Raw genomic sequence first — 14442 nt, 5'->3', positions numbered from 1 at the left:
GTCAGGCACACGGCTGTTAATTTATGCAAAATGAATAAATGAAAGAAAATGTTATGAAATCAGCTTATGCAATGGAGGTTTTTGCTCCTCTGGTGCCACCAGTTGGCAAGACCCCTGTAGCTAAAAATAGTTCCACCATATCATCTCCAAGCCTGGCCTGACTGGTCAGACAGAGCAGATCAGACTAAGAATAGACGCTGCTGAGCTTGATAAGAAAGACTGATCTGGGGTACACACTGTTCCTTCCTGAAAGGCTCTAAAAGCTGCTTCTAGTCTAGGTGTCTAGGATCAGTCCCACAGGGAAGAAAACCTCTGAAGGAGAACTAGAGATTTTTTTTTCCTCAAGTTTTCAATCATGGTTCTACTGGCTGAGAGTAGGTTCTCTGGATTTAGGAAACAAAAATTGCTTAAAGCCCTAACCAGAGCCAGAAATCAGGAGTTAGTCCATACTTATTTTAATGGTGAGTGATCATGTATGCATCCATAGATGTGAGCTCTGACTGCAATGAAGATACTTCCTGTGGTCACAATGTCTTTACAGTTGTCTATTTACAGAATGTCTATTGCTGTTGGATATAAGGGTAATCTGACTGCAACGTTTGTACCCACTGATGGCATATCAATTTTATAGGAACCTGGTACACAATTTGGTTTTAAGGAACTCTTGGTTTGAGACCTAGACCTGCAACTTACAAGCTATGTGCTCTTAGGCCAATTACCCAATCTTTCTGCACCTCAGTTAATCTGCAAAATGGAGGTAATATAAGTACCTACTTGAGTTGTTCAGATTACATAAAACAGTGCATGCACAGTGCTTATCATATAGTGGATTGTGGCTGTTACTGGTATTAACCACTGACCTACCCTGTTCATTTCCGACCTTTGCGCAGGTGCAGTGCTACCCCTGGCCCTGGGTTTGGCTATCACTGCTTTGCTGCTTCTCATGGTTGCTTGTCGACTACGGCTGGTGAAACAGAAACTTAAAAAGGCTCGTCCCATTACATCTGAGGAGTCTGACTACCTCATAAATGGGATGTATCTATAATAAGTGTAATTTAAATAGCTGAGGGCAAGGACATGTTTCACTTATAATTTGTATATATTTTGGGTTCTGATATTTATAACCTCTTCTGTTTTTTGTTTTGTTTTAACCTCTTCTGTTTAACTAAGAAAACTACTGAAAACCCTGAAGATTCTGCAAATACTAAACCTTTGTTTTTATTTATTGATTTTCCTTGGGAAGTATGTGAAATATGTTGAAATTTAGAGAGGAGTCCATATGATTAAAGACCTTTACAAATCTAATTCTGATTTACATAAGCTGTCCCTAAAAACAGAAATTTGCAATTAGCCAAGGCAGAAAATTCAGAGTCTCTAGAGGTTCCTGAGAAAGGCAGTGTTAACTCTTTACTTTCTAGAAGCCAGCCATTGGCACTTTATACCACCCCACTTCCCTTGTCCCGTGGCCCCCCCATGTCTCGCTTTAAGCTTCCAGTGTTCTCCTTTCTCTTCTCCTCTTCAAAACCTATTTCCGAGGATGGAGCTCAAGTGAGTGTACACCTTCAATGAGACGTTATCCACGGCAGGAATATTAAGTTATAAACCTAATGAACAGGTCAGTAAGGCCTAGGGAAGGTGAATATGAGTTCTTCCCAGTGCCTGACCTCGTGTCATGTGGGTAGCTGCTTCATTCTCCCAAAGGAGAATGACTCAGACTTTGAATTACAAATAGCTCTAACATGGTCGTGGAAGCAGAGAACGGGGCAGGTCAAAAATTTTCACAGAGACCTGGCTGAGGGAAAAATGAGCAAGGAGGATGATTAGTTCTTGTATCTGCTCAACACTGCCCGATGGTCCAGAACACAGCAGCTCATTTATATAGTCACTGGTTTTCAGCATTAGTAGGTGTTGATGGAAGAGAAAAACTGCATTCAAATTGAAAAACAGAACACTGAATGGGTTTCTGGGTACAGCTTTTGTAAAAATGTCACATGTTTAAGTATCAGCGGTTCTTCCATTCAGTGGAGTGGTGCAGTTTTTCCGTTATTTATTTAATGCTCTAAAATGTTACAACGTGCACGCAGCTAGCGCCAGGCTTAGGTACTCCCAGAGCATAAGGGAGTTTTGCACAAATCCATCTTTACAGAAAACCAGCATCTAGCTTAGCATCTTTTACCTTTTAATCTGTAGGATTTTAAAGGCATATTATTTCCACCATTGCTTGATGCTGGGCCTATGCACATTCTAGAACTTATTCTACTGAGAGGAATGTATAATGTGATGTTCCTATTCACAGAATAGGTTTTTTGTGGTTTTTTTTTTACCATAAGTGGCAAATCTTTTAAAATACTTGAAAACCCTCTAGAAAACTATTTTTAGACTGAACCTGATGTAAGTTGTTCCTTTAGCAAAGACTTAATTTGGGTCGGAGATATACATTAACAAATGGATAGTTAGTTAGTTCTAGGAAAACAAAGAAATTGGTTATTTTTATTTCCTAAGGAACTCAAGCATGAATTTTAGAATTGAGCAAAGATTTAAATTTCTCCTTAAGGAGTTTAGAGAAATGACTGTGTGAATGAACCTAAGATGTCTGTACTCTGTGTGTGATGCTGTGCAGTTTGTTTTTATATAGAAGGATGTCAGCCTGTAGCCGTATATCCAATAAAATAAAAACTGATGAGGCATGTGCCTTTCAGCACGTCTTTCATACGTGAAGAAACGAAACGCACTTTAGTATTGCTGTGGTATTGAAACACTTGATAAAAGATGTCCCATATCTATGTGTACAATATTCTTTAATAAATTTTATTATATTCCTAAGCCTTTTTTACAACTTTTAATATAATCATAGCTGCTAGTACAGATGGTCCCTGACTTACGTTGCTTCGACTTACATTTTTTTTTTTACTTTGTGATGGTGCAAAAGTGATACATTCAGTAGAAACCATCCTGGAATTTTGAATTTGGATTTTTTTCCTGGGCTAGTGATATACTTACTGTACATCCTCTCTCGTGATGCTTAACGGTGGCAGCACAGGTCTTTTTCCCTAGAAAATATCCTTTTTACTACTGATTTAAAACGGATACAGTAGTGTTAACAGGGAAATTCTGCAGGCTCTTTGATCCATAAGGTAATTTCTAGGCAAAATCCTGACAGGATAATCACCTAAAAATGGAAATAAGCAAATAATGCCGGCAAAACAAATTACTCAGTGTGATGCAGTCCTTCAAAGGGCACAGTAAAAAGTGTTCCGGGCATGGCATTCAAATACAAAGGTCCTCAGCTGCCCCAGGCCCTTGGACCCTGCCTCTTATGCTTAAGGTGCCCTTTGGCCGACGGTGTTACTCTGTGATGCGCATCCCGCTGGGACACTCCGCCCAAGTGAGAATGAGTTCTTGAGACGCAGCAGCCACAGCACTCCCTCTCGCGTTAGGAGAGGAAAGAAGGGAGAGGGAAGAGAGGAACAGGAAAAGGGGAAAGAGAGCACGAGGAAGAGGGGCGGGTCTCCCTGGCCCAGCACGGCACTCTGTAGGCACGTGGGCGAGGGAGCGCGTCTCAGAGTCCTGGCCCGGCCGCGCAGTCAGTTAAAGAGATAAAGCCTAAAGTGGGGGACCAACAGCTACCGCTGTAGCGATGATACGAGACGGGTTAAACAAACGGAAATTATCAGGCTTTTTTTCCTTCTTAGTGCATTATAATACATAAACACGAACTGCCTTGGGCCCCACGGGCCAGCCAATTCTCTTCAAGCAGGATTTTTTAGTGGCACTCGGTTTGGACCACCCTTTCAGTACAACAGGGACAAAATATTGTCATCTTCCTGGAAAGTGGTAGGAGAAATTGAGACAGGAATCTGAAATCTGATGAGAACTTGTTTGTCTTACTGAATATAGTTTTTTTTTTTTTTTTTTTTTTTTTTTGCGGTACGCGGGCCTCTCACTGCTGTGGCCTCTCCCGTTGCAGAGCACAGGCTCCGGACGCGCAGGCTCAGCGGCCATGGCTCACGGGCCCAGCCGCTCCGCGGCATGTGGGATCCTCCCGGACCGGGGCACGAACCCGTGTCCCCTGCATCGGCAGGCGGACTCTCAACCACTGTGCCACCAGGGAAGCCCCCTGAATATAGTTCTTTAAGAACACAGTAAGCTGTAGGAAATGATTTATACCCTGAAAGAATTTTACTACTTACCTAAAATAAGTTATTAGCCTTTTGAACCCATTTAGAACATTAAAAAAATAACCCATATTTGTTATTTCATTTGCAATACTAATTTTCAATTACCATAGTCATATGAGTTATTTTAGTGCTATACAAAACTATTAGAAAATTTGTTAACGTTTAGCTGAAAATCAGAAATGGCTACCTCTCCAACGAAACAAAATTAAAGGACCTTTATTCCTTGCTGACAATCAGATGCCAAGAATACCTTCAAAGAATTCATGAGTATTAAGTTATTATTTTAAAATGTTATTGTATTTTAAAATACATTGAACTTTTAAGATGCTTTAGTATAAGTAGCTTATAGTCAATTTAAAAGTGTAATCAACTTTGTTTTTGAACAATGCAGATTTCAAAAATTAGGGCAAAATGGGATTTAAAATATTTGTACAATGTTAATGTATACTTTTAACCCAAATGTCATCTTTAAATACTACTTGGGGAAAGGTTGAAACCCTCGTTAGGAAATAGAATTCTTAATTTAATTCTTAATTGAGAGCTAGATTTGGCTTTAATAAAATCAAATCTGTAAAAATCACCTTGTTTCAACAGGACCTCGCTAGACTGGAACTTTAAAAAATGTTTTTATTGTTGTCCTTCATATTATGTAACAAAGTCCTTTTAATAAGGAAAAATGAAATGATAAAATATTTTAGAAATTATGAATACTAAAGATTAAAGAGACATTTCTTCTCTCTGACCAAAACATATATTAATTCAATTCTTTTCAAGAGAAAAGTTCATAGATAGAATTAAAATTCATTATTTCCATCTTTACCCATTTATTGATGCTCCCCTAAAATCCATTCCTCTTCATTCAACATTTAAAAAGAAAAATTTTTTTTTTTTTTGCCACTCCACGCAGCATGCAGGATCTTAGTTCCCTGACTAGGGGTCAAGCCCGTGCCCCCTGCAGTGGAAGCTTGGAGTCTCAACCACTAGACCGCCAGGGAAGTCCCTAAAACTTTTAATTCAAAAAGTTTAAAGTCCAAGAGCAATGCTTGGCATAGCATTTGTCTGTACCAAGCAGATGCCACTTAGTTTGTCTTATCAGATTTATAAACCGTCCCCTCAACCAGACTGCAAACTTCTTGAGAGTAAGGGCCTTTTTCTATCCCCAAGACCTAACAAAGGGACTTACATAGAGTAAAATGTTGATAATGGCTAGGAAGGATACAGACTAGTGAATAAGTTGAAGAATTCATTTAAAGTCCTAAAGAATATTTGATGTTTGAAACTACCGCCCGCAAATGACAGAGTCCTGGATCAAAAGGGTTCATGGCCTGAGTCCAGAAGCACCACTAACAACAGCAAACTGAAGCCAGCAATGAATTCACAAGTTTTGGCCACCAACTAATGCAAGTTTCCTGTGCCTAAGACCCTGCCCAAGAAGAGACACGGGTAAAAACATGCATGCATAATTTTTTAAAAGCCACTTTCAAAGAAGTAATGTTTAAGACTTTAACTTAAGATGTGGGGCAAGGCGCCGCATCCCCTCACTAAGGATCTGTTTGCCAGGATCATACACACTTGCACACAGCACAGGGAAGGGCTTTGCTGGGCATGCTAGTTCTGCTAGCTCTAGAGCTTATATCTCTTCAAGTTCTAGAACCCTTAGAAAAACTAAGATCCCAATATAAAGGTATAAAATCACAACATTTAAGCAAGATCCCAATGTGTTACTGCAAGATCCCAATGTGTTACTGCCTTCTTAGAAACTCATTTTACAGTCGTTAATATTAATAAATCTATTCATAGGTAATGGATGGGTATTGGTAAATTTATCCTCAACCCTGTTCTTTCTTGACATTAAGCCAGTGCACTCGTTCATTCTTTCATTCATTCAGCATTTATTGTACATCTACAAGAGGCCCTGTGTGAAGCAAAGAAAAATAGTAAATGAGGCGTAGTTCTTGTCCTTGAGAAACGTACTCACATTCCACAAACGTACAGTTAGATTAATGCTCTTAACCTGCTCCGATTTCACAAAATGGAGCATCAGAGAAACAACCTTTTTCTCTGTGATCTTGGCATTGTGCACCCAGTGGACACGCGACTCTTCTATATTCAAACACCGCCAGTGCCTTTCACTTTTAACTTTATTTGGCAAAGCAGCACTGCATCAACTGTTCAGTGACTAGGATGCAGCTTACACAGCATGTTAAATTCATATACATTATGAGCAGCAAATCAGAAACAGAAAAACAATACTGAGCTACAAGTCTCCTAGAATTTTTAAAGAGAGAAAGGAAGAACTATGTCAGTTATGTCCAATCTGAACAGCTGTTTTAAGGGACATCACCTGTCATCTTCTTAAATTTTAATATTTACAAATGCTTAGCTTTAAGGTAACAAAGCAGCCGATTGTATCTACAACATGCTATTCTATGACACCACATCAAAAGCTTTAAAAAGGAAGCTCATCTCTATTTACTTAGTAGCATCTAACATACACCCCAAAACCAAGAATCTTAACTTATGAGTGGTGGTGTTACCTGATGCACAAAAGCAATCTGATAAATTAACATCTGAACAGAATTAAGTGTCTTAAGAAAAGAAAAACCACTCCTCAAAATCAATACACAAACTGTGTTTTCCATTTTGCAGAACCCTTTCTTTTAACATTTAAAGTAAAACGTGGGCATGTTAAAGTAATAATATACAAATTTATATTTGCATCCTTCTACCAATTTGGCTTCTGTGCCTCTTTGAAGAATTAGAAACCCCACAAAACCACACATTTTCATGCTGAAAATAGTGTAAGAAAGTCCAAAACAAGCTGTGATGCTGTTGATTTTCAAAAGCTTTGAGGACTGAGATGAGCAATCCACGGTAATATGATATACTGGTCAAGCTGATGTTGCTTTTACAGTTCGTCTCTGGTGGGGGAAAAGGAGAGAAATATATAAGTAGGAGTTACATATTACAAAACTTGGCTTTCTAATAGTTTAGGTACAACTAATAAATCAGTAAAAATACACTGATCCCCAAGCATTATTAAAAACAAAAACAAAACTGAGCAAATGATCCAAGTCAAAGCAAAAATGGAAATCAGCCATTTCAGACATCCTTCGTGCTACTCCAGAACGAAGACTGAAAACTAAAGGAACTGAATTCTTTATATTTTAATTCAAAAGTAACTTTCTTCCTTCAAGACCAAATATTCAGAGAAATGATAACTTTTAGATCCAGGATCTTGCTAATACTATTTATTGTAAAATAATAACGAGTAGTTAGAGTTCAGATAATTCTTTACAGCTACCTTCACAAAATTGGACAAAAATTTAGTCTTTTGTTTAGGGTATCTGTTAGCAATTGTCGAGTGGGTCAATCGCAACCCAAACTCTTTGTGAGAAAAAGCATCATCTGTAGGTATAATATACCTGGTCAGCTGATTTCATAAGGCAGCTTTATCAGCTCCAAAAGAAACCATTCGCTCAGCCAGGTGCAGCACTGTACCAGCAACTGCCAGTGAGAGGAAGGAAGGAATAAAAATGCAGTCTAAAATAAATTGTATGGTATATAAATTATACCTCAATAAAGCTGTCAAAAGTGAAAAAATAAAGCTACCAGAAAAGCCTAAAAGCTTCTTATTTAAGGGTAATCTCAGTAACAAAAAACATTGTTAAAGACTCAAGTACTTTAGGGGTAAAGAAGTATGATGTTTGCAACTAAATCTCAAATGACTTAGGAAAAAATGTTACATATATGTATATATAGAGAGAAAGAGGGAGTGAAAAGGAATGTGGAAAAATGTTAATAATCGGTAACTCTGGATGAAGAGATTCAGGAGCTCTTTGTACTATTCCTGCAATTTGTCTATAATAAAAATTTTTAAGTTTTTTAAAAGCTGTTAAAATAAATTTGAAGGGAAGGTAAATAAAGAGCTAAAATTTCCCAGGTAAGTGGTGAATTAAGGGATTATTGGCCAGTACAGTATTTTTAATAAAATATGAATTTTATAAATTGTGCAAGAAAATATTTTTAAAATGACTTCTCCCATAAGCTGTCTTTGTCATACAGCACTGGATTATCTGTTAAATGATAAGTTATCAGTTCTTGTTCATCTTAATATATTCTTCCAAATAATTTAAGTACTGTAATTCTCATAAAACAGCTTTTACTTAAATTCATGCAAGCATTAAAGTACTTAATCTTCAGAGTTCACTTGCAAAGTGCTCTATTCATAAATTAAATTCACTTGTGCTTTTTAAAATATGGATTAAAGATACTACTGTTGTTTTTTTAAATAATTTTACATTTTATTTACCTGTTGCAAAGCATTAAGGATTCTGTCAATAAATATCCTTATTGCCCAGCAATACAGTACATATCCTCTCCATTAAAAAAATTTTTTTGAAAAGGGAAAAGGATAAAAACTCTCAACAAACTGGGTATAGAGGGAACGTACCTCAACATAATAAAGGCCACATATGACAAGCTCACAGCTAACATCATATTCAACGGTGAAAAGCTGAAAGCTTTTCCTCTAAAATCAGGAACAAGACAAGGATGCCCACTCTCGCCACTTTTATTCAACATAGTACTGGAAATCCTAGCCAGAGCAATTAGGCAAGAAAAAGAAATAAAAGGCATCAAAATCGGAAAGAAAGAGGTAAAACTGTCTCTTTTTTGCAGACAACAACTCACTAAAATTAGCTGTTTCTATATACTAATAATAAACTATCAAAAGAAAAATTAAGAAAACAATCTTATTTACAATTATATCAAAAAAAATAAAATATCTAGAAGTAAACTTAACCAAAGAGGTGAAAGAGTTGTACACTGAAAACTAGTTAATGAAAGACACTGAAGATGATACAAATAAATGTAAATATATTCTGTACTCATGGATTGGAGGAATTAATGTTGTTAAAATATCCATACTACCCAAAGCAATCTACTGATTCAATATAATCCCTTTCAAAATTCCAATGTCATTTTTCACAGAAATAGAACAATCCTAAAACTTGTACAGAACCACAAGAGACTCCAAATAGCCAAAGCAAACTTTAGAAAGAACAAGACTGGAGGCATCACACTTCCTGATTTCCAACTATATTACAAAGCTGTAGTAATCAAAACAGTATGGTATTTGGCATAAAAACAGACACAGAGACCAATGGAACAAAGAAATAAACCCATGCATATATGGTCCATTATGGAGCCAAGAATATACAATGGAGAAACAGTCTCTTCAATAAATGGTGTTGGGAAAACTGGAGAGCCACATGAAAAAGAATGAAGCTGGACCCCTATCTTACACCACACACAAAAAAATTAACTCAAAATGGATTAAAGACTTGGATGTAAGATCTAAACTTATTGTGGTGATCATTTTGCAATATATACATCTATCAAATCACTATGTTGTACACCTAAAAATAATACAATGCTATATGTCAATTATATCTCAATAAAACTGGAAAAGATATTGTTAAAAAATGTTTAATGATATGGGACAATGTTGATGACATTTTATTAAATAAAAAGAAATTACAAAATAATGCTACCATATGATCTCAGGATTACAAAAGAGATTTATATACATCTGTGGATAAAAGAAGAAAAAATCTACAAAATGTTAATAAGAGGATTATGGGTGACTTATACTCTTTGTATTTTTTTCCTATTTTTACAATGCATATACATTACTTTGGTAGTCAGGAACAGTACTGTTGAAAACAAATAGAAGGCAATTTATAGCACACCCCCCACCAAAACAAAGGAAAAGAAATTAAGTTTACAGACCTGAGTTTGTAACATTTAGGGTGCCAAGGAAAACCAAAAATTTGCTGCCATGGCAAGTATAACCTTGTCACTTCCTAAGACTCCAAAATCCATTAACCTTATTAATTTTTCCTAATATTTAAAATTCTACATAACCATATTTTTCTTTATCTGACTTACATGCATAGATCATTTACAATAAAAAAGAGTACATCCTAAATTTCTAAAAAGGCTCTTTAAAATTGTATATATGTGCTAATATTTCATTAGATTAATAACTATATATTTGTTACTTTATTGTAATAAGTAATTATATATAATTTAATTATTAGGTTAATAACTCTAAATTACTAACATTTAGTATTATATATTCTTTATCAAGAACAACTGAAAATATGTACTACCAGGAAATATCAAAATCCATGAACATTTTCTAATTAATGGGCTTTCTGAGGTAATAAAAGCTTTGTACAATTAACTTTGTACAAAGCATTATGAGAGACATAAAAAGAATTCTAAAAGCAACAGAATATATTCCTGCCTTTAAGGATGCAAAATATATCATAATGCGGTAACAAATGTAAAGAAATTAAAAAGGGACAGTATAGAACAATATGGAACACAGGATCGGCTGGATATCCTCGGGCCTAAACTGTCAATCCTAGAAATGCCAGTCAATTCATAATATTTTTTCCATGTGTACATGGCACTTTAAGAAGACATCAATAGACAAAGTGCTTATGGAATGAAGAACCCTGAAACATTCCTCAGTTTCACAAACCAGAGATGGACTTATGCCTCTGACTCTTGTGGCTATTAAAAACAAAAATAAAATAAAACTTACCAGAAGATTAACAAAATGTTGATTTCTAGATATATAAAATAAATATACTTGTATAAAATAAAATACAAATTTAAAAATCATTAAGTTTATAAAGCAACTAATACAACTATTACATATCCATAGTCTTGAACATAACACCACAGATTCTAAGTATATAGGCCTATCTCTCTGACATTCTCTCCCCTTTTATTAATCCACTAAAATTGCAAGGAACATTTTTCCAAGTATAAGGGGACAAAAGTCTACATTTAAGTTTTTGGCTTTATTTGGCACTAGCATTCAGCATGCCCACTAAGTTCTCTTTTTTTTTTCCATCTAGTTTCTATCACACCTTCCGAGAAAAAACTGTATCTCACTCTCACAGAGCACTCCAACTAGCTCTGGAAAGCTGGTGAGAAACAAGAGAATGTTCGTAAGAAAGCACTAGGATGAGTTCTTGAATTAATCCTGAAGAAATTCTGAAAGAACAGAAATCATCTAGCCTGGCAAGAAACTGACTAGGGAGCTTTTTACATAATTCCCATGTGAGATGAGAAAATGTAGGCAACGCTTTTTAACCACATTCTATCCTTACACCACTGCCTTAATTCAGGCCACCATCACTGTACCCCTGACTTGCTACAGGTACCTCCTATTTCTGACCCTAGTTTTGTCCCTTTCCAGTCTACTCTCTACCTCACTGCCAGAATTATCTTTCTGAAATGGAATTCTGGTTGCTTCACTGCCTGGCTTAAACAATCGCTCCCTACCGCCCTCAAGGCAGAGTCAACACACCACACTCTAACTGCCCGTTTGTCTTGTCTTTGGATTTTTTTTTTGGATCCTCTACTTGACTGTAAGTTCCACGAGAATGGTCCGTTTCAAATTCACAGCTGTGTATTCCTGTCCCTAAAGCAGTGCCTACATAGTGGGCACGCACACACCTGCTGAATTAATGATGTATTAAGAAGGTCCTCACACTGAAAAATATTTAACAAATTTAACAACAGAACAAATTGCCAAAGAAAAGTATTAGATGTTGCTTTTCCAAAGGCAATTTAAAATAAAGGCTACTTTCTTTTTTTTCCTGTCTAGGACAGTTTAAGCATAGATTAGCCTGACGGGGATAGACGTAGGGCACACAAAAACTAGATGTCCTCTCAAATCTATTCCACATCTAAATTTAAAAAGCAGCAGAGGGGGATGTCCACGGTGGTGCAGTGGTTAAGAATCCGCCTGCCAGTGCAGGGGACACAGGTTTGATCCCTGGTCCGGGAAGATCCCACATGCCGCAGAACAACTAAGCCAGTGCACCACAACTACTGAGCCTGCGCTCTAGAGCCCGCGAGCCACAACTGCTGAGCCCACGTGCCCCAACTACTGAAGCCCTCGTGCCTAGAGCCAGTGCACTGCAACGAGAAGCCACCACAATGAGAAGCTCACGCACCGCAATGAAGAGTAGCCCCCGCTCACCGCAACTGGAGAAAGCCCAAGTGCAGCAACGAAGACCCAACGCGGCCATAAATAAATAAATAAATAAATATTTTAAAAATAAAAAGCAGCAGAGGTATTTGCTGCATGGGAGGAAAGGGGAAGGAAAGAGGTGGTGAGAGCTGACTTCAGACTACATCTGGCACAGGGCCTCTTCCTCTCTGACTTCCAGTTAAGTCTGCCCCATACGATGCCCTGGCAGAGAGAAGAGGGCGGGAGGAGAGAAAATGAGGTGATTCATAGATGTGGGAGTAGCTGCTTCCCTCTATCACTACAGCTCCTGTCAGGGACCACACCCCACCCCCGCTTCTGCTGTCCCTGCTCTCAGTAGGTTCTAGTAAAATTGTTTCCTTACCTTTAGGTCTAGAGTGGTAATAGCTTCCTACTGTCACCCTGGGAACCCCTGGGTATGTCACATTCTTTACTGGTTCCCATAACCTTTCCCATATTTCTTTGAATAGTCCCTTCATTAAAATCACTTCAAAATCCTAGCTGAGCACACTTTCTGTTTCCTGCCTGTGACCTTGACTGATAGTTTATGAACACAAACAGAAATAGCAGATTATGGTCTCTTAAGATTTTAAGTTAACTGTTGATGTTTTACCCTTTCAAACATCCTATTTTCTAGTAATTTCTTTCAGTACAAATTTTTTTTTAACGTGGCAGTTGTTTTTTTCCAATTTCGTTTCCAGATTTTGTTTTACCTTTATATTCTTTAAACTTCATGATTTACAACTAAGTAACTGATTATCTCTGTAATTAGAACTACATCTTTGGATATAGGAAAATGTGTTTGAACAAACAAAATTTGCAATAGAAAAAATTAGAAAGTCCTCCTAGTACAGCTAGAGAAAAGTTTCCAATGATGCATACATGTAAAATTGCTCAATGTTTTAAAAAGTTGAAGGCCAAAAAGAAAACCAAGTATATATATATATTTAAATATTTGGTAAATGATTGAACAATTGTCCATAGATTAAAAAATTATTCTAAATTTAATACAAATAGTTTAGTCTTATCAAGGGTAAAATACAGGTGTGTGGAAGCCTGAAGCTTAAATAATTGGGTAAGGGGGAAACTTCTTTATGAAGGAAAAAAAAAGGTAGACTAAAAATAAGACTACGCATATAAAATTTGCTGTAAGGCCATGAAGGACCCAAAGCAAGTGAGGGCTCTGAAGCTTAAGTTTCATTAGCTTCAAGCTAAATCCGCCTCTGGTTATAAAAACAAAATCCTTTTTGTAATTCCTTCATCATTAAATTATGGTACTAACAACGTGTATAAAAGGAGAAATTTTAAACTTATTAATGAAAATCTGAACTCTTACTTGATACCAAATTTCAGTAATTTCAGTGATATGTTTGCCCTTTTTATACAGCAGCAATCATACAATTATGTAGTTATATAACCACACTAGAAGCAAAATGAACTTCGTAACTATATCTGATTCTAATTGACAAGACTGATAGCTTTTTAAAACTTTTTTTTTTTTTAAAGAAGTGGCTGTGCTCCAGTTAGAATTCAAAGAAAATAGCTATAACTACATTAGGTGAAGAACTAAAATGCAATTCCTAGTAAGGTATCCCAGAAATGGCCAATCAAAATTAGTCAAAAGTAAAACTCAGTTTTGAACAAACTGAGTTAGATTCATTACCATTTTTGCCATTACCATTCATTCAAAAGGTGCCTTTCCTCTTTCCAGAAAACAAAACTGAGAGGTCTATTAAACCTATAATCACCAGTTTACTTATTAAGAAATCATCTTAAAATAAGTAGCTCTGTCAAATAAAAGTAGATTCTAAAACAAGGAAGCAGTAACGCCTTTCTTATTTTGGCATTTAATTTCAAGTAGTCTTGGCTAATGTCACTCTTACTTACTGATCTCACTCCCTCCCACTGGAGGGAGTGGGAAGGGAAAGAAGGAAGAGAGGAAAAAGAGAAATCTTGGCTTCAAACGAAATATCCAGATTATGCTGAGACATAGAAACAAAAGTGGGTGTTAAAATGAGCCATGCTGTACTGAAGATGATGCTGCATGCTGCTGGCCCTTTGGGAAGGTGTGTGAGACCTGGGCACTCACTTACAGAATCCCCTCCCCTCCCCGGGAACTTAGAGTAGCTTAAAAATTGGCCAGCCTGTTCTATAAAATGGTGAGTTTCTTCCTTATAGTGGTTCTGA

At 36.7% G+C, this 14442-nt stretch overlaps 2 protein-coding genes across 14 annotated transcripts in view; one reads left to right on the top strand and one right to left on the bottom strand.

Moving 5' to 3' along the window:
* LRP11 (LDL receptor related protein 11) overlaps positions 1–14442 on the top strand; it is a 65072-nt gene that overhangs the window by 41132 nt on the left and 9498 nt on the right. The window contains exon 7 of one of the 6 annotated variants that reach the window (XM_059083472.2): positions 11114–12331. The exons of 3 other annotated variants lie outside the window; for them this stretch is intronic. In XM_059083472.2, coding sequence (XP_058939455.1) covers positions 11114–11172 — 59 coding nt within the window. In that variant the 3' untranslated portion in view covers positions 11173–12331. Of the gene's footprint in view, positions 1–890; positions 2824–3950; positions 4217–11113; positions 12332–14442 lie in introns of those variants that run through there. 2 more of the 6 variants (XM_067011003.1, XM_059083469.2) reach the window with 2 other exon arrangements.
* PCMT1 (protein-L-isoaspartate (D-aspartate) O-methyltransferase) overlaps positions 6302–14442 on the bottom strand; it is a 47852-nt gene continuing 39711 nt past the window's right edge. For 3 of the 8 annotated variants that reach the window (XR_010836088.1, XR_010836086.1, XM_059083488.2), the window contains exons 8-9: positions 8632–8775; positions 6302–7099 (exon numbers count right to left, since the gene is read on the bottom strand). Coding sequence is in view for 2 of the 8 variants with exons in the window: in XM_059083488.2 (XP_058939471.1) it covers positions 7087–7099; positions 8632–8775 (157 nt within the window). In the remaining 6 variants the exon portion in view is untranslated. Of the gene's footprint in view, positions 7100–7603; positions 7686–8631; positions 8776–14442 lie in introns of all 8 variants that reach the window. The other 5 variants (XM_059083489.2, XM_067011009.1, XM_059083491.2 and 2 more) reach the window with 2 other exon arrangements.

The sequence above is a fragment of the Kogia breviceps genome, chromosome 13 (assembly GCF_026419965.1).
Source record: "Kogia breviceps isolate mKogBre1 chromosome 13, mKogBre1 haplotype 1, whole genome shotgun sequence".
Taxonomy (NCBI): domain Eukaryota; kingdom Metazoa; phylum Chordata; class Mammalia; order Artiodactyla; family Physeteridae; genus Kogia; species Kogia breviceps.
The sequence above is the reverse complement of the archived record's forward strand: the minus strand, read 5'-3'. Positions and strand labels throughout refer to the sequence as shown.